General features: G+C 43.3%; 1 protein-coding gene and 1 long non-coding RNA gene across 3 annotated transcripts in view; both read left to right on the forward strand.

The window, feature by feature from the left end:
- The window catches only part of RBKS (ribokinase), a 115391-nt gene extending 95593 nt beyond the window's left edge, over positions 1–19798 (forward strand). Inside the window, exon 7 of one of the 2 annotated variants that reach the window (XM_077959853.1) lies at positions 19501–19798. In XM_077959853.1, the coding sequence (XP_077815979.1) occupies positions 19501–19674 (174 nt within the window). In that variant the 3' untranslated portion in view covers positions 19675–19798. The remainder of the gene's footprint in view (positions 1–19500) is intronic. The other variant, XM_001100564.4, reaches the window with a different exon arrangement.
- On the forward strand, positions 12532–18695 carry LOC144333832 (uncharacterized). Its single transcript, XR_013402919.1, has 2 exons — positions 12532–13201; positions 16335–18695. It is a non-coding gene; the product is annotated as an uncharacterized LOC144333832 (long non-coding RNA).
- Positions 19799–20100: the final 302 nt, after the last annotated feature.

Genomic DNA, 20100 nt, shown 5'->3' on the forward strand with positions numbered 1-20100 from the left:
GACAGAGCAAGAGCCTGTCTCAAAAAAAAAAAAGACACAGCTAACAAAAAGGCAGAAGCAGGACTTAAAACCAGGTCTGTTTGACACCCATATCTCCTGCCTGTCAGTGATTAACCCTTGGAGGACAAAAAATGACTTTTTCGTTCCCAGGCCCAGTCAGCTAGATACTCACGCCTCAGCCTCCTGCAGACAAGAACAAGGCAGAAGCCCCATTTTTAGAACTTGGAAGCAAGCACAGAGCAAGCCTGGCCCCTGGGCCAGCATAAGTATGAGCTGTCTCAGCAGCTGGCACAGCCCTCCTTGAAACACTCTCCCTTGAAGAAATTCTGACCTAAACCCAGTGTAGCCAGCAAGGCTGACCTTGTTGGTGGAATCTAGTGGCCCCGGTATGGTGGTAGGAGGTAGCAGAGACCCTGGTGGTTTACATTTGCCCTCTCTCCCTTTCCTAAATCCCTGACAATATTCTTTTTAAAGAAATAATGCATTGACTTATGATTTAGTCATGTTTCATCCCATTTGCTTTTCCCTGGCTTCTAAAACCACAAGCATGGCTGGGGAATTCATGTCCACAGTGTAGGCTCTGAATAGCTTTGTGTAGGGAGAGGTTTTGAAAAGAGAAGAAAGTGGCATCTACTTGTGAGATGGAATGCATGAAGACATCGGGGAGGAATGCAAGGGCTGTAACTGTTAGGGTCCCTCGGCAGTTTGGGTAGTGACTCATTCAGCGTGGGTACGGATTCCTAACAAGTGAAGCTTGGTAGTGACGTCATTCTTGCAAGATTGTCTGGGATCTGTTAGAGCTGCCTGACAAGGTCTTACCTTGGAGACTTTCATCACTGGGGGGTTTTTCCCAGCCACACTTCATACCCATCATTTCCTCCAGCTTGTCCCCTTTTCGATCAACTGGAATTTGGCAAACCAGAACTTTCACACATCTGTTCCATTGTCATCCTCCTACAGGGCGTTCCTGGGACAGTGTGTGCTCCTCACCTCATCGCTCATTACCCATCCTCCTGACAGTTCTTGGTTCAGTCAGTGCCTACCTCAGCTATGGTCCAGGTCCTGCACTAGGTCTCAGGACACAGAAGTGACGAAGACAGGTGTCCTACCCTCGAGGGGAGGGCAGGGGGCAACCAGAGGGCCTGAGACTGGTGGTTTCAGGGACAGCACAGTGCTTTGAACATAGTGCTAGGCAATAAATATGTGATGACCAAGTTAATACCCAAGCTGCATCTCCAAAAATGAGTATAGGAGTTAGCCTAGGGAAAAATCCACGCCGAGGTGTCTCTATGTCCTGAGACCCATAACTGAATAGGAAGAAGTAAGTTCCTTAAGTGAATAGGAGGAAGTAAGAGATGAAACTGGAAAAGTGGGAACCTCATGTGCCATGTTAAGAAGTTGACGGCACGGAGGCCACATGGACAGATTTGCAGTAGTGTAGAGGATGGGCTGGAAGGGTCCAGACTGGAGGTAGGGAGACTGGCTAGGAAGTTAATGTGACCCTCTGAGGTGATGTGAACATTATTGGGGCAGTGGGGGTAGGGGTGGAGACGAGAGGACAGATTTGAGAAACATTTAGGATTTAAACTCAGCAACTGGTGATTGATTAAGTATATGGGAAGGAGATACCCAGGAGAACCCCAGGTTTTCAGTGTGGAGGTGTCACAAGCTGAAAAGATAAGAAGAGGCCCATTTTAAGGCAGAGTTTTGAGTTCATTTCAGCCGTGTTGAGTTAGAGTTGCCTGCAAGAGACATGAGCCAGGTTGAGCCGGCTCACAGGTGGTTAGATACACAAATCCAAAGACAGACGAGAGTCTGGGCTAAAGATATTGATTTAGGACCCATTATATTCATAGCAGCTGAAACTGTTTGGCTACATATACCCCAGCTTCCTCTCTCGATCCATGTGTATTTATCTAGGACTTTGGCGTCTACATGACCATTTTTCTCTCTGCCCCAATGCTGTCATGATGTGGGATGAGTTCAGTGCCATGAGGATGAACCATTACCAAGTCTCATAGCTCCTAGATGCCCTCTACTCCAATGACTCTTCACCTCCATTCCATTGCAGCCTCCCACTCCCATGACAACCTCCAGGACATGGCTAGTACCTCCTTGAAACCACTTCAGTTCTCTGGTAAAACCTCACATCCTCCTCTCCAAGCACCCCCTGGCTTTCACCTCTGCTACACCATTCCCACTTGTCTTAGTTCCCTGCACTTTCTCCTTGCCTCTTGACCTCTCTTCTTTCCTGATCCAGGTCAGACTCTCTGGTTGTTCATCTGAAATATTCTTTCCTGAAACCTTTGATTCTTTTGTACCCCTGCTCCTCCCCGACACCTGCCCAGGACAACACTAGTTCGCCCAGGACAACACTAGTTCATGTTCTCTGCTCCTGCCCCAAGCACACAGAGGAAAATGGGCCCCCCATGCAGTGGATTCTCACTGGACCTTCACAGCCTTCCCTCCTCCATCCCTGTATTTCTTCATCACTACAGAAAATATAAGCCTTCCCATGGGGAAACGGGAAAATGTGGGCAGTCTCTTTCCCCCAAAATAGCTTCTCCATCTGCTCTGCTGCTGGATTCCTGCACAGATGACCTTGGTACAAATCTCAACTGCCATTTACCACCTTTTCTTTACACTGGGCAAGTGATTTAACCTCCTTAAATCCCATTTTCCTCAGTGTAAAATAAGGATGGCCCAGGGTTGCTCCTGGCGTCTATGACACTCTGTGCAAATTATTATAGAAGAAGCTGCCCATCTGGATAGGCACACAGCTCAGTGAGCTGGCCATGGCCCACAGCCCACTCTCAGCCCTCAGCTGGGCACCCTTGCGCAATGCCACTTTGCCTAACCATACACCACAGCCCCAAATAAGCCTACCTCCCCCAGGTTCTAATGAAAACAAAGGCCATAACATGCAAAGCACTCAGCAGAGAGCCTGACTCTGAGCAGAGCCTCAAAACAAAAGCTATGGAAGACCAGCAGACTCAGATTAACATGGAGGTGTGCTCTGCTGGGGATGTCACACATATTTCCCAGCTCCACAGCATTTATTAAGAGAGCAGAGCCTTAAGAAGCAGGAGGCCGTGCGCGGTGGCTCACGCCTGTAATCCCAGCACTTTGGGAGGCCGAGACGGGTGGATCACGAGGTCAGGAGAGCGAGACCATCCTGGCTAACACGGTGAAACCCCGTCTCTACTAAAAAATACAAAAAACTAGCCGGGCGCGGTGGTGGTCGCCTGTAGTCCCAGCTACTCGGGAGGCTGAGGCAGGAGAATGGCCTGAACCTGGGAGGCGGAGCTTGCAGTGAGCCGAGATCGCGCCACTGCACTCCAGCCTGGGCGACAGAGTGAGACTCCATCTCAAAAAAGAGAAAAAAAAAAAAAAAAGAAGCAGGGACATGAGTCAGGTACGTTCAGTGAAGGAACTAACCCATGGCCATAGTCCACGGCCCAGGCAGGCAAGGGACAGTGGGAGGGAGGGGGGAGGGAGGCAGCTATGGACAGACAGGATTGTCTGAAACAGAGGGGAAGGGAAATGAGAAACCAGCCGCCCATGGCAACATTGCCTCGGGCCCTAGCAGCAGAGGCTGCCCACCCAGACCCATACCCAGCTCCAGGCGCTGACCTCAGGGGCACCTGCCTTTCAGATTCTCCCCTTGGGGTCATCTCACCAGCTACTCATGAGTGTCATCTCTCACCAGCCCTGCCAAGTCCTCAACCCTCCCCACCGGCACCCCTCCCACCCCCACTAGAAGGCTCAGGTATTCCATGGGGCCAATTTTCCTGTCCTTGCTTTTCCCTGATTCCCCAGCTTCCTCCATGGGCACCACTAGAACTCAGAACCCAGAAGTGTCAAGGACCTCAGGAAGGCAGGGGTTTCAGATGCCACACCCATTCTATAAGAGCAGCTCTTCCTTAAGAGGAAATCACTGTGAGAAGGCAAAGGGTAGTAGCCACATGGGTATTATATTGAAGGAAGATGAATTATGCCATCACCCCTTTTGGCACAAAAATAATTTTCAGTAAAAGGTTAAAACCATCATGTTGTATCAATGAGAACTATTTCATTATTCTAAGAATGATTGATTGGAAAGTACTTGACTTACAGGAAAATCACAGTGATACAATACAGCTCCTACTTTTAAAGCACTTTCCATTTAAAAAAAAAATCATACCAGTGTATAAAAATAGTTATACTGAAGATGTGAATCAACAGCCAAGTAATTTATTGGCACTTGAAAGCTTTGTGGTATAAATAGATTCAACAATGAGAATATCAAGTAACTCTGGGCCGTGGCAACCTAACCTTCATTTTCACTAACACAAAAGAAAGTCACATGTAGTTCAGCAAGGGCCGTCTGGTCACCTTAGAAGAGATCATGGGAAGAGAAGAACATGATAGAGCTAGGACCAATAAGTCAGGTCAGCTCAAAGCAAGGGACAAGGCAGCAGGAGAAACAGAGGGGACAGAGTAGTACCACCTACCCTAAAGAGAGTTCAGATTGTCCCAGAGCAAAGTCTTGTACAAAAAACATTCAGCACAATGAACTCAGAGTCCTAAGAGAAATACAAAGGGATTACAGGATGTCAAAAGGAAGGGAGACTCTTCTCAGCTTGATTTCCTTCCTTTTTCCCTCCCTCCTTGCCTGCTTGCCCCAAACCTTCACTGGGTGGTGTAACGTGATGAGAGCAGGAATCGCTGGGTCTGGGTACAAAGTGCAGCTCTGCCATTTACCAGCTGTGTGACTCTGGACAAATGACTGGATGTTTCTGAGACTCAGTTCCCTCAAGTGTCAGTAGGGGGTGGTCGGGGGGTCAGTGTGAAGATGAAATGAGGTCAGTGTTGTATGTGTGTGTATAAATACCCAGCTTTGCTGCCTCTTGATGCAGAGCAAACAGGAAAAGTTCACTCTCTTCCTTACCCTTCCACTCCTCTGTGAAGAGTACAAGGCCTTTTCTGCCCCTTTTATGTTTAAATTTCAAAGAGTTTTTCCATTGTTGGATGTAATGTGACTTTTCAGATCAGCCTTCTTGTCTTTGACCTGAAGGCCCCTGTCAGCCAGGAGGCTCCCTGCTTCTTTGTGGTTTGGGGCTCAGTAGTCCAACTGCTGCCCTCTTTGTGAAGAAAAACACAGAACCCCTGCATCTCACATCTGGTGAGAAGGTGGAGACTGGGGCATCTGAGAGACGGTCCATCAGCAAGTATTAATTGAATGCCCAGTACTTTTAAGGGATTGTAAAACTCTAAGGAGTCAGCAGGGAAAGACATGGACAGGATTTCCGACCTCTCATGAGAGTTTAACACATGGAGATTGCCTCTGTCATGGTTCTTGGTTGAAAACAGAAGAAACCAGCAGTGGTCTTGGCACAGGGTGCTGGATACCATCACAACAGGGCTGTCACTAACATCCCAGCCCTCAGCTTTTTGTTTTTTGGCAATCACTGTCACAGTTTAAAAGTGTTCCTACCAGGCTGGGCACGGTGGCTTACACCTGTAATCCCAGCACTTTGGGAGGCCGAGGCAGGCAGATCACCCAAGGTCAGGAGTTTGAGACCAGCCTGGCCAACATGTTGAAACCCTGTCTCTACTAAAAATACAAAAATTAGCCAGGCGTGGTGACACACACTTGTAATCCCAGCTACTTGGGAGGCTGAGGCAGGAGAATTGCGTGAACCTGGGAGGCGGAGGTTGCAGTGAGCCGAGATCGCGCCATTGCCTCCAGCCTGGGCAACAAGAGCGAAAACTCCAGCTCAAAAGAAAAAGAAAAAGAAAAAAAAGTGTTCCTCCCAATCCTCTCATTGTTCATGGGAGTGTCATTGTCTAGTTCATGATTACAGTGGAAACTGCCTCAATGAGGTTGGTATTTCCAAGTGTGGGAAAGAGCTTCACTTCAGTCCACCCCGACTTGTAGCAGATGTCCCCTTACTTAAAAAGAAAGAGAAATCATTCAGGGGCAGGAATTGGCCCATTTGCAAATTCACAAAGAGTGACTGATATTGATTTCCTTCTTACACATGGGATTTTTAAAACCTTTTTTTTTTTTTTTTTTTTTGAGACGGAGTTTCGCTCTCGTTGCCCAGGCTGGAGTGCAATGGTGCAATCTCGGCTCATCACAACCTCCACCTCCCAGGTTCAAGCAATTCTCCTGCCTCAGCCTCCCAAACAGCTGGGATTACAGGCATGTGCCACCACGCCCAGCTAATTTTGTATTTAGTAGACATGGGGTTTCTCCACGTTGGTCAGGCTGGTCTTGAACTCCCGACCTCAGGTGATCCACCAGCCTCGGCCTCCCAAAGTGCTAGGATTACAGGCATGAGCCACCATGCCACCACAACTTCTTTAATAAAATTTTTTATTTTTAAAAAGTAAAACTTACAGAAAAGTTGCAGTAGTCCCATATACTCTTCACCTAGTTTCCCCGATGTTAGCATTTTGCCACATTTGTTTGATTGCTTTCTCTCAAAATACATTAATATCTTTTTTTCGATTTGAGAGTAAGTCACAAACATCATGATTCTACCTCTTAGTACTTCAGGATATGTCTCCTGAAAAAAAGGACATAACAAAAGTACAATATAATTATCAAATTCAAGAAGTTTTACATGGAGATAATCTTATATGTACAGTCTAATAATGTCCCAATAGTGGTTTTTTATAATTTTTGGTTCAGGATCCAATCCAAGACTATGTATTGCTTTAGTCTCCTTGAATATGAAACAGGTTCGTAAACTATGTTGTCTTTCATGGCATTGATATTTTTCGAACAGCACAGGCTCATTGTTTTGTAGAATGCATGTCAATTTAGGTCTGTCTTATGCATTTGAGGCAGGAATGCTACATCCGTGACCTCGTGTCCTTCTCCAGGCCCCACATCAGGGAGCAGTGGTGTCAGTTTGTCTTATTATCGGTGATACTACTGTTGGCCACTTGGTTAAGGTGGTGCCTCCCAAGTTTCTCAAGTGTACAGTCACTCTTTTTGCCTGTGTAATTAATACATAATCTGTGGGGGGGATTATTTATAACTTGTAAATATCCTACCTTCATCCTACCTTTACCCAGCAGTGTTAATGCCTCCACTGATGATTCCTCCCTGAATCAGACAGCACTATGATAGTTGCACAATAGTGACGTTTTAAAGGTTTTTACTAGCTGGCATTCTACTGTAAGGAAGAATTTTTCTTTCTCCAGTATTTATTAATTTATTTTATATCAGTATAGACTTGTAGATTCTTAATAACATTTAATGTCACTGTTAACAATTGATCTATTTTCAGAATCCTTTAAGTAAATTGCTTTTGCATTTTGTGGATGAGTCAACCTAATTGCAATCAGAGCTCTTTCTTGATGTGGACTTGACCATTTAATCTATACTCCACTCTACACCAAGGCAAACAGGAAGTAGAATGCTGAGCTTTTGTAGGAATTGTTAGGTTAAGCACATAGGTTGTTGAAGTGTTTCAAGTAACTTTGGCAAAATGAGGTACTCTGGGCCCGGGCACAGTGGCTCATGCCTATAATCCCAGCACTTTGGGAGGCCGAGGTGGGCGGATCATGAGGTCGGGAGATTGAGACCATCCTGGCTAACACGGTGAAACCCTGTCTCTACTAAAATTACAAAAAATTAGCCGGGCGTGGTGGCGGGTGCCTGTAGTCCCAGCTACTCGGGAGGCTGAGGCCAGAGAATGGCGTGAACACAGGAGGCGGAGGTTGCATGAGCCGAGATCATGCCACTGCACTCCAGCCTGGGCAATAGAGCAAGACTCTGTCTCAAAAAAAAAAAAAAAATGAGGTACTCTGGGAAGATATCATAAAGAAGCAGGGCCTTCTAAAGAAAGACAGCAAACAGTTTTGAATGAAGGCCCAAAAAGGTAAAGAAGACTGGCAGGATCAACAGCTTCCAAACTAGACCCAGAGAAAGGGGGACTTGGCAGAGCAAGAAGGAGCAGGAGAAAGGCAGAGCATAAACCAGCAGTGAAGTGAACATGCCCAGTCTGTGCAGAGGGTGTGCAAAAGAGCAAGGGAGGTCAAGGGAGGAAGTAGAAAAATAAATGAGGAAACAACATGTGTTAAGATTTCTGGTCATTGATTTTAGGTTAAAAGATTGAGCACCAAGGGATGATAGATTCCGTGGAAACAAAGCCATCAACTTTTAATTAGGGAAAAGACAGAAATGCTTTTGGTCAGAAAGGAAAGAACTAACAATTGTTTAGCTTTTATTTTTTAATTTATCTCTTCTATTGAAAGTTGAGCTGTTTTTTAATGTTCACAAAATCCTTATGAGAAAGATGTTAATAACTTCATTTTATGTATAAGAAAACAAAGTCACAGAGAATTTACATTAATTTCCCCAATGTCATAAAGCTAGAAAGTGGTGAGGCCAAGATTCACATACAGGTCTGTGTTACTCCAAAGCCCACGCTGCCAGAAGAAAGAAATCTTTAGACTGGAAGAGCAGAGGTAGAATTCGAGCTCTCAGTATAAGGACAAATAAATTCCCATATGCCAATCAAAACACTTAAGCATGGCCCACAGTAAATCTCAATAATTATCTCAACCACACACTTGGGAGTAAATCAATAGTAAACCCAGGAAATAACTGTCAAGGTTTTCAAACCTGACATTCCTGTATAACTCAATACACATACCCACTCCTTTGCCTTTTTAAAAAATCAGTTGTATTAGATATAATTTTTATACAATAAGATTTTACCCATTTTCAGTGCAGATTCAATGAGTTTTGATGAATGTATGCAGTCATTTAGTCACTACTATAATCATAACCTAGAGTATTTTTATCACCCCAGAAAGTTCCTGTGCAGTCCTTTTGCAGTCAATACTCCCCAGCCCTTGACCTGCTTTCTGCTGCTACATTTTTGCCTTTTCTAGGATTTCATATACATGAATTGATATTAGCTGGGGTTCACCAGAGAAATCAGATGGAGAGATGTATATGTATATGTATATGTATTTTTTGTGTGTGTGTGTGTGTAGATTTATTTTTTATTTTATTTTATTTATTTTTTTTTTTTTGAGATGGAGTCTCACTCTGTCGCCCAGGCTGGAGTGCAGTGGCGCGATCTCGGCTCACTGCAAGCTCTGCCTCCCGGGTTCATGCCATTCTCCTGCCTCAGCTTCCGGAGTAGCTGGGACTACAGGCGCCCGCCACTATGCCCAGCTAATTTTTTTGTATTTTTAGTAGAGACGGGGTTTCACCGTGTTAGCCAGGATGGTCTTGATCTCCTGACCTCGTGATCCGCCCACCTCGGCCTTCCAAAGTGCTGGGATTACAGGCGTGAGCCACCGCGCCCGGCCCAAGTGTGTGTGTAGATTTATTATGGGAATTGACACGTGCAGTTATGGAAGGCAAGAAGGCCCACGGTCTGCAAGATGGAGAAATAGGAAAGCCAGTGGTACCGTTTAGTCTGAGGTCAAAGACCTGAGATCCCAGTTAATGTGCGGAGGGAGAGGGGAGAACATAGATGTCCTAGCTCAAGAAGAGAGAGAAAGAATTTGCCCTTCTGCCTTTTAGTTCCATCCACGCCCTCAACAGATTAGAAGATGCCTACCCACATTGGTGAGGACCAATCTTCTTCACTCGGTCTACAAATTAAAATGACAGTCTCTTCCAGAAACACCATCACAGACACAGAAACATTATTTCTATTAAACAGAAATAATGTTTAACCAGCTATGTGGGCATCATTCAGCCTAGTCAAGTTAACACAAAATTCACCATCACAGAAATCATACGATGTGACATGTAATCTTTTGTGCCTGGCTTCTCCCACTTAGCATAATTCTTTTGAGATTCATCCATGCTGTTTTATCAGCAGTTCCTTCCATTTTATTGCTAAGTAATATTGCCTTGTCTGGATGTGCCACAGTTTGTTTATCCATTCGTCAGTTCTAGGACATCTGGATTGTTTCCAGTTTGGAGTGATTATAAATAATGCTGCTGTAAACATTCACATATAGGTCTTTATGTGGATATATGCTTTCATTTCTTTTGGATAAATAGCTAGGAATAGAATTGCTGGGTTTTATAAGTATATGTTTAACATTATTAGGAAGCTGCCAAACTATTTTCCAAAGTGTCTCTATCATTTTGCATTCCCACAAGCAATGAATAAGACTTTTCATATCTCCAGGACATTTACGCCAATTTTTGGTACTTTCAGCTTTAAATATTTTAGTCTTTGTACTAGGTATATAATGCCATCTCATTGTGTTTTGAATTTGCATTTCCCTAGTGTCTGATTATATTGAGCATCTTTTCATATACTTATTTGGCATATGCATGATGAAGTTTCTTTGATGAAACTTCTGTTCAAATCTCTTGCCCATTTTTATTGGGTTGTTGGTCTTATTGGGTTGTATTATTGAGTTATAACAGTTCTTTGTCAGATACATGTTTTGCAAATATTTTATCCTAGTCCATGGCTTATCTTTTGATATTCTTTTGAAGGGCAAAGGCTTTAAATTTTGATAAATTTCAGTTTATCAGGTTTTTTTAATCTTCGTGCTTTTGGTGTCCTAAGAAATCTGCCTAGCAGAAGGTTACAGATTTTCTCCTGTCTTCTTCTAGAAGTTTGTTGTTTCAACTCTTACATTTAGGTTTGTGACCCATTTTGAGTTAATTGTTGTCTGTGGTGTGAGGTAAGGGTTTGTGTTCTTGCATATGGATATCCATTTGTTCCAGAACCATTTGTTTAAAAGACTGCCCTTTCCTCCATTGAATTACTGGGTACAGGTTGAGTTTCCCTAACCCAAAATCTGCAGTCCAAAATGCTTCAAAATCATGGGCCAGGTGCACCATAATCCCTGTAATCACACTTGTAATCCTAGCACTTCAGGAGGCCTAGGCAGGTAGATCGCTTGAGCCCAGGAGTTCAAGACCAGCCTGGGCAACATGGTGAAACCCTATTTCTCTCTCTCTCTCTCTCTCTCTCTCTCCATACACACACACACATACACACACACACACACACATATACATATACATACACACACAAATACACACACACACACACACCAAAAAAAAAAAATGCCGGCCAAGCACGATGGTTCACGCCTGTAATCCCAGCACTTTGGGAGGCGAGGTGGGCAGATCACAAGGTCAGGAGCTCAAGACCAGCCTGGCCAATATGGTGAAACCACATCTCTACTAAAAATACAAAAATTAGCCAGGCTTGGTGGCAGGTGCCTGTAATCCCAGCTACTTGGGAGGCTGAGGCAGGAGAATTGCTTGAACCCAGGAGGCAGAGGTTACAGTGAGTCAAGATCACACCACTGCACTCCAACCTGGGCTATAGAGTGAGGCTCTGACTCAAAAAAAAAAAAAAAAAAAAAAAAAAAAAAAAGCCGGGTGTGGTGGCACACATCTATACTCCCAGTTACTTGGGAGGCTGAAATGGGAGGATTGCTTGAACCCAGGAGGCAGAGGTTACAGTGAGCCAAGATCATGCCACCACACTCCAGCCTGGGCAACAGAGTGAGACCCTGTCTCAAAAAATAAAAATAAAAATAAAAATAACTTCAAAATCTGAAATTTTTTCATTGCCAACCTGATCCTCAAAAGAAATGTTCATTGGAGTATATTGGATTTCAAATTTTTGGATAAGAGATGCTCAACCAGTGAGTATAACACACACACACACACAAAGTGAAATCTAAAACATCTCTGATCCCATGTATTTCAGATAAGGGATACTCAACCTATTCCTTTGTTGGAAATAAGTTGACCATATATTTGTCGGTCTGTATCTGGACTCTTCTATCAAGTTATCAAGTGACCTACATGTCTATCCTTATGTCAGTATCTCACTGTCTAATTACTGTAGCTTATGGTAAGCCTGGTAACTTGGTTCTTTTTCAAAACTGTTTTGGCTATTCTAGAACGTTTCCATTTCCATGTACATTTTAAAATCAGTTTATTAATTTACAACAATTGCCGGCTGGGATTTTTATTGGAATTGCATTAATCTATAGATCAATTTGGGGAGAATTGATATCTTAAGAATATTGAGTTTTCCAATCCTTGAAACTCTCACCATTTATTTTTCTTTAACTTTCCATAGCAAGAATAGATAGATCTTACACATATTCAGTTAAATTTAGCCTAAATACTTCATTTTTAAAATGCTGTTGCAAATGTTTTCATAACTTTGAGTTCTTGTTCATTGCTAATATATAGAAATACAATTTTTTTTTTTTTTTTTTTTTTTTTTTTTTTTTGAGACAGAGTCTTGCTCTGTCACCCAGGCTGGAGTGCAGTGACGCGATCTTGGCTCACTGCAAGTTCTACCTCCCGGGTTCATGCCATTCTCCTGCCTCAGCCTCCCGAGTAGCTGGGACTACAGGTGCCCGATACCATGCCTGGCTCATTTTTTTTTTTTTTTTTTGTATTTTTAGTACAGATGGGGTTTCACCATGTTAGCCAGGATGGTCTTGATCTCCTGATGGTCTTGATCTCCTGACCTTGTTACCCACCTGCCTCGGCCTCCGAAAGTGCTGGGATTACAGGCGTGAGCCACCACGCCTGGCCACAATTGGTTTTTTATAGTGACCTTGTGTCCTGTTACCTTGCTAAACCCACCATTTCTAGCAGCTTTTTGGCTGGACTTCCTAGGATTTTCTACATAGGTCACTATGTCATCTACAAAGAAAAGGTGTTTTACTTCTTCCTTTTCAATCTGTATGCCTTTTCTTTCTTTTTTTTCCCCTGTCCTTTTGCACTGGCTAGGCAATCCAGTACAGTGTTGAGTAGAAGTAGTGAGAACAGACATCTTTGATTTGTTCCCTGTATTAGGGAGGAAGCATTCAGTCTTTCTGGTTGAGCATGATGTTACCTGTAGATTTTTCATAAATGCTCTTTATCAAGAAGATCAAGTTACATCTTCTTTCTAAATTTGCTGAACATTTATCATGAATGAATGTAGAATTTTGTGACATGCTTTTTCATCTCCTTTTGATATAATCATAAGGTTTTTAATATTACTGAATTACATTGATTTTTTTAAATGTTAAACCAATCTTGCATTCCTGGGATAAATTCTACTTGGTCATGATGTATTATCATATATTATATATATATATACACACACACACACACACATTTAATTTGCTTTAAAAAAGTTAAGGTTTTTACATCTATATTCACAAAGGGTATTGATCTTTTTTGTTTTCTTGCAATGTCATTGTCTGGTTTTGGTATCATGGTGACGCTAGCATTATAAAGTGTTTCCCTGGCTCTTCTATTTTCTTTTTTTTTTTTTTTTTTTTTTTTTTTGGAGACGGAGTCTCGCTCTGTTGCCCAGGCTGGAGTGCAGTGGCCGGATCTCAGCTCACTGCAAGCTCCGCCTCCCGGGTTCACGCCATTCTCCTGCCTCAGCCTCCCAAGTAGCTGGGACTACAGAGGCCCGCCACCTCACCCAGCTAGTTTTTTGTATTTTTTAGTAGAGACGGGGTTTCACCGTGTTAGCCAGGATGGTCTCGATTTCCTGACCTCATGATCCGCCCGTCTCGGCCTCCCAAAGTGCTGGGATTACAGGCTTGAGCCACCGTGCCCGGCCGGCTCTTCTATTTTCTTAAAGAATTTGTGTAGAATTAGGATTACTTCTTACTTAAATGTTTGCAAGGACTATCCAGCGAAGCCATCTAGTCTAGAGTTTTCTTTATTGGGAACCCCCCATTTTTAATATAGGAAGGACTTATCTTTTATTCTCTAGCAACACAGTGTGTAGGCCAGGCACAGCGTCTTGTACCTGTAATCCCAGCACTTTGGGAGGCCAAGGCGGGAGGATCCCTTGAGCCCAGGAGTTTGAGACCAGCCTATCTATTTATGGGAAGACCCTGCCTATTTATTTATTTGTTTATTTAGACAGGATCTCACTCTTTCGCCCAGGCTAGAGTGCAGTGACATGATCACAGCTCACTGCAGGCTCGACATCCCTGAGTTCAGGTGATCCTCCTGCCTCAGGCTACCAGGTAGCTAGGACTACAGGCACACACCTCAATGCCCAGCTAATTTTTATGTTTTTTGTAGAGACAGGGCTTCGCAACATTGCCCAGGCTGGTCTTGCTCCCCATGTGCTGGGATTACAGATGTGAGCCACTGTGCCTGGCCAACCTCATCTCTACAAAAAATAAAAAGATTAGCTGGGTATAGTGTTGCACACCTGTGGTCCCAGCTACTCAGGAGGTTGAGGTGGAAGGATTGCTTGAGCCTGGGAGATCAAGGCATCAGTGAGCTATGATTATGCTACTGCACTCCATCCTGAGTGACAGAGCGAGACCGTGTCTCAAAAGAAAGAAAGAAAAAAGCAACATGTAATGTAGCCCTGAGAATGAAGGGTAATCAAATTGTGAGAATTGTTGCTGCCTAAATAATGCTTCCAGCACACACAGTTCCACCAAGCCCTGTGTTTCCCTGGCCTTGGCTGTAGTGGAAAAGAATTTTAGTGATTTTAAGAGTGTTTTCAGGTGTGGGTATAATATTTTTTAAACTTTCTTTTTTTGTTTTGAGACAGAGTCTCACTCTGTTGCCCAGGCTAGAGTGCAGTGGCATGGTCTTGGCTCACTGCAACCTCCACCTCCTTGGTTCAAGCAGTTCTCTGCCTCAGTCTCCTGAGTAGCTGGGATTACAGGCACACCCACCACCACGCCCGGCTAATTTTTTGTATTTTTAGTAGAGACAGGGTTTCACCATCTTGGCCAGGCTGGTCTTGAACTCCTGACCTCATGATCCACCCGCCTCGGCCCCCCAAAGTGCTGGGATTACAGGCATGAGCCACAGAGCCCAGCCATATTTTTAAAACTTTCTAAAAAACCTTGTCTGAAGCCAGAAATACCCCGGTAGCTATCAGAGGGGTAGGTAAACCTGATTTCTGTCGGCAATGCCAGAATGTCTCCTTTCTGCCTCCTGCCTCCACTCTGGTCAGGGTGCAAGGTAGGCAGGCACAGAGGCATGGCTAACCTATTCATCCTTTTGTTAGCTTAAACTTTTTTGGAAAAATATTATAAACTTATAATAAATCAAACAATATAGAAGTATATAAAGAAAAGATCACTGTCCCTGTACCTGGCACATAAGAAAACCAAATATTCACAATTTGATACATATCCTTCATTCTATATTCTCTATATTCTTTTTAAAAAATACACATGTGCTGGGCCAGGCGCAGTGGCTCATGCCTATAATCCCAGGATTTTGGGAGGCCGAGGCGGGCAGATTACCTGAGGTCGGGAGTTTAAGACCAGCCTGACGCCGGGCGCGGTGGCTCACGCCTGTAATCCCAGCACTTTGGGAGGCCGAGGCGGGCAGATCAGGAGGTCAGGAAATCGAGACCATCCTGGCTAACACGGTGAAACCCTGTCTCTACTAAAAATACAAAAAGCCGGGCGTGGTGGCGGCGCCTGTAGTCCCAGCTACTCAGGAGGCTGAGGCAGGAGAATGGCGTGAACCCGGGAGGCGGAGCTTGCAGTGAGCCGAGATCGCGTCACTGCACTCCAGCCTGGGCGACAGAGCCAGACTCCGTCTCAAAAAAAAAACGACCAGCCTGACCCACATGGAGAAACCCCGTCTCTACTAAAAATACAAAATTAGCCGGCGTGATGCGCCTGTAATCCCAGCTACTTGGAAGGCTGAGGCAGGAGAATCGCTTGAACCTGGGAGGCGGAGGTTGCTGTGAGCCGAGATCGTGCCATTGCTCTCCAGCCTGGGCAACAGGAGCAAAACCCCGTCTCAAAAAAAAAAAACAAAAAAAAACAAAAACAAAAAAAACCCCACATATGCTCATACAGATAGGTATTTGTCTTTTTTTCATTCTTTTATTTCTTTTCCCCCAAATGGGATCATGGACGCAGAAACCTCCTTTTTTGACTTAACTAATGGACATTTCTCCAAGTATGTGCTTATATTGCTAGACTTTTCTCATTAATAGCTGAATACTTTTCCATAATAAGAATGTGCCAGTTTATTCATCCTATTTGGTAGATGTTTTGCCTTTGAAAATAATGCAGCAATAAGCATCTTTGTACCTATATTCCTATATTACAGGAGCTTTTCCTTCTGTAGGAGATTCCCAGGAGCAGGATTGAAATTGTTGAATCAAAGAGCATTACGCATATTCTGTCTTTTTGTTGTTGTTGTTGTTGTTTGTTTGAAATGGAGTCTCGCTCTGTCACCCAGGCTGAAGTGTAGTGGCGCGATCGCGGCTCACTGCAACCCCCACCTCCCGGGTTTAAGCAATTTTCTGCCTCAGCCTCCCGAGTGGCTGGGATTACAGGCACGTGCTACCATGCCCGGCTAATTTTTGTATTTTTAGTGGAGACAGGGTTTCACCATCTTGGCCAGGCTGGTCTTGAACTCCAGACCTCGTGATTCGCCCACCTCAGCCTCCCAAAGTGCTGGGATTACAGGCGTGAGCCACCGCACCCAGCTAAGCATTATACATTTTCTAGTCATTGACCATCTTTTCATATGTTTATTACTGACCATATACATTTCCTTTTCTGAAATTGCAGGTCTATATCTTTATTCACTTTTATCCTACATTTGTCTTTTTCCTAGCAATTTGAAGATATTCTTTGAATAATGAGGATATGTTACATGTATTGCAAGGATTTTCACCAAATCTGTACTTTTTCAGTTGGCTTTATTTATAGTGTCTTTGGACATATTTTTAAAATATGTTTATAAAATTAAAAACCTGTTATTTTTTTCATTATGTCTTTTTGTGTTTACTGACTTATGTTTTCCCTGTCTGGGGTTATACAAAAATATTCATCAAAATATTCATCTTATTATTGTACTGTTTTGTTTTTTACATTCAAGACTTTAGCTGGAATTTAATTTTGTATATAATGTAAGGAGGAGTCAAGACTTGGCATCTGGGAGTTTGCCATAGCTCTTCATATCTTGTGGCATTTTCCATGTTTTTGTAATAACCCTCCAGTCAGCTCACCCTCCAGTTCCTCAGGTTTCAGGCCTTCCTCATGTCAGCTGCTGTGCTGTAAAATGCGAGTGGGAAGGAACCATGTCTGTCTCTTTCTCCATTGCATCCTTCAGGAAAGACCAGTAAAGGTTGCAAAGCACCTAGCATAGGGCCTAACACATTTTAGGCACTCAGACAACATTCATGGGGGGAATGAAAGTTGCATTCACAGCTGCATTACTATCACCCCTTGGCGAATTTAATATTGATGGCTTTGTCTGTGAAAACAAGGGGAAATGTCATTCTCCTTAAAGCCACTCATGGTTTCATGAGCTCACTCTGGTCCTTTCTCCTTCTGTGTCTTTATTCTTTGAGGTCTGCCTTCTCTTTATAAATCTGGCTCGTTCTATAAGGGCTCCCTTCTTGGGGGGCTTTCTTCAAACCCCTTCTTAAAATCTAACAGCACTTACAAATTCTGCCATGCTATTTAGCATTTAATCCACAATGGATTTTAGTCCTTTTCTAGCACCCATCACTGTGCTGGGCACATAGCCCATCAAATACATCAACTGTGACTGGAACAATCTTGCATGCCAAGGTTCTTTAAAAAGCCTGAGGTATAGCCTCAAGATTTGTTATGAAAGCCTGGTCTAAGGAACCAGCAAACTGGAAAGAGGTAGAAAACGACCCTGAGAGCTGTTGAATACAAGAATGGTTTTTCAAGTGAGACTGTGTAGTCACATTTAAATTGTCCTGAACACAATTGTTAGCCAAACATGACAAGGTATTGCTCTGTCCAAAGGCACACGTCCATAGACTTTCTCAGGATGTTTTGTGTCTCCATGGCCTTCACCAGCTTGGATCTTTGGAGCTTCAGAGAAAATGGAAAGAAACTTGATGTGCCCCTATATTTGGTTTAGAAATAATATCAAATGGCTCTCAGCTCTTTCTGCATGCATTTTTAATGAAGAAATGGTTAATTCTAGGGCTAGGGCAGGGACTATACAAGATGACCCTAGAGCATCTTGGGGGATTTTGTTTGTTTTGTTTTTGTAGAGGCAAGGCTTTGCCATGTTGCCCAGTCTGGTCTCAAACTCCTGGGCTCAAGCCATGTGCCCACCTCAGCCTCCCAAGTGCTGGGATTACAGGTGTGAGCCACCACGCCCGGCCCCCTGGGGCATCTTGTAATGCCAGAAAGTACTCAAAACCAAAAGGATGGGCGTAAGTCAAAGGGACACGGAAGCCAACTGGAAAAGCTCCCAATGGCCAAAGCTGGAACAATTTGAACAACAAAATAATATGGCATTGAATTATAGCCCAAAGAATAAAACAAATAACGATGAGTTCATACTGATATAAATGACTGAATAAATAAATGGAAGAGACCAATCTCCCATACAGAAGAATTCCAAATAATTTATGTAGAAACTCCACCCTTAAGGAGATAGAACATAGAAACTCCACCCTTAAGAAGATAGAGCATAACTTCAGGGAATAATTCCCCAACCTTTAAGAGTGGAATACACTTAATGACTTGCTTTCCAACATGAAAAAAAAAATTAAAAGAAAAAAAAAAAAGTGCAACATGAAAAAAGGGAGCAAAGTAACTTTACAGTGGATAAACTTGGCAAAGACTACCTTAGCCAGGTGATCAAGGTTAACACCATCAGTGAGAAGTCATGTTGATCGTATGTACCCTTCAGATGATGTGATGAAAATGACATTTCACCTCTGTGGTCTTCCTCCCAAAAACCATAACCACAGCCTGTGAGAAAAAAGGACATATCTCAATTAAGATACGTGCTACAAAATACGTGACCAGTCCTCCTCGAAACTATCAAAGTCATCAACAACAGCCAGGTGCAGTGGCTCACACCTGTAATCCCAGCATTTGGGAGGCTGAGGCAGGAGGATTGCTTGAGGCCAGCAGTTCAAGACCAGGCTAGTCAACATAGTGAGACCCTGTCTTTTTTTTTTTTTTTTTTTTAATTAAAATGTTTAAAACCTAGCCAGGTGTTGCACATGCCTGTAGTTCCGGCTACTTGGGAGGCTGAAGCAGGAGGATTGCCAGTGCCCAGCAGGAGTTCACTCAGGAGTTGAGCCCAGGCTGCAGTGAGCTATGATTGTGCCACTACACTTCAGCCTGGGCAACAGAGTAAGACCATGTCTCTTAAAAAAAAAAAAAAATCACCAAAAACAAAGAATGTCTAAGAAACTATCACAGCCTACAGGAGTCTATGCAAATATGACAATTAAATGTAATATGGCATGCTGGATGGGATCCTGGAACAGAAAAAGGACATTAAGCAAAACTAGTAAAATCTGAAAAAAAGTATGAAGTTCAGTTAATAATATATTATTTCTTTAGTGGTGATAAATGTACCACAGTAAGATGTTAACAGAACTGGGTATGAGTACATGGAAACTCTGTATTATCCTTGTACCTTTTCTATAAATCTAAAACTAAAATTAAGTTTACTTAAATATTTTTAAAATATGCAGTTTGGGCAACAGATTGACTACATGCTTGTCTTCAAAAGTGTGCTTTTAATTACAGGGTGCTGGTGACAGCTTTGTGGGAGCTTTGGCCTTCTACCTGGCTTACTATCCAAATTTGTCCTTGGAAGACATGCTCAAGAGATCCAATTTCATTGCAGCAGTCAGCGTCCAGGCTGCAGGAACACAGTCATCTTACCCTTACAAAAAAGACCTTCCGCTTACTCTGTTTTGATTGCTATTAGTCCCAAAATAAATATACCTGGGAATAAAATGTACTTGGGGGTGGCTGCTCCTGGCTAACACTTACTAGAAAATGTCATCCCCTTTCTTTGCAAATATTAGTTCTTCTACAAAAAGTCATCCTCAAGCTTCATTTGTAACGATGATTCTTTTGCTTTCCTTGCATTTGCACAAACCAACCAGAACTAAAGATTCCACAACCAAGATCTGTACAAACATTACCACTCTTCAGGGACAAGTAAACTCAATGGTCAACAGATTGTTAATGCCCCATGTGCATCATGCGGCAGAGGTTGTGGACAACAGTGTCTAGAGCCAGAGCAGACTCTTCTTAAGGGAAAGGGCACTTTCTAAGAGGGGCAGCTGATACTCAACTTTAGCTTAGTGTTGTCAAAACCTCTGGTTTTGTAAGGGAAGG

Source organism: Macaca mulatta, chromosome 13 (genome assembly GCF_049350105.2).
Source record: "Macaca mulatta isolate MMU2019108-1 chromosome 13, T2T-MMU8v2.0, whole genome shotgun sequence".
Lineage (NCBI taxonomy): Eukaryota > Metazoa > Chordata > Mammalia > Primates > Cercopithecidae > Macaca > Macaca mulatta.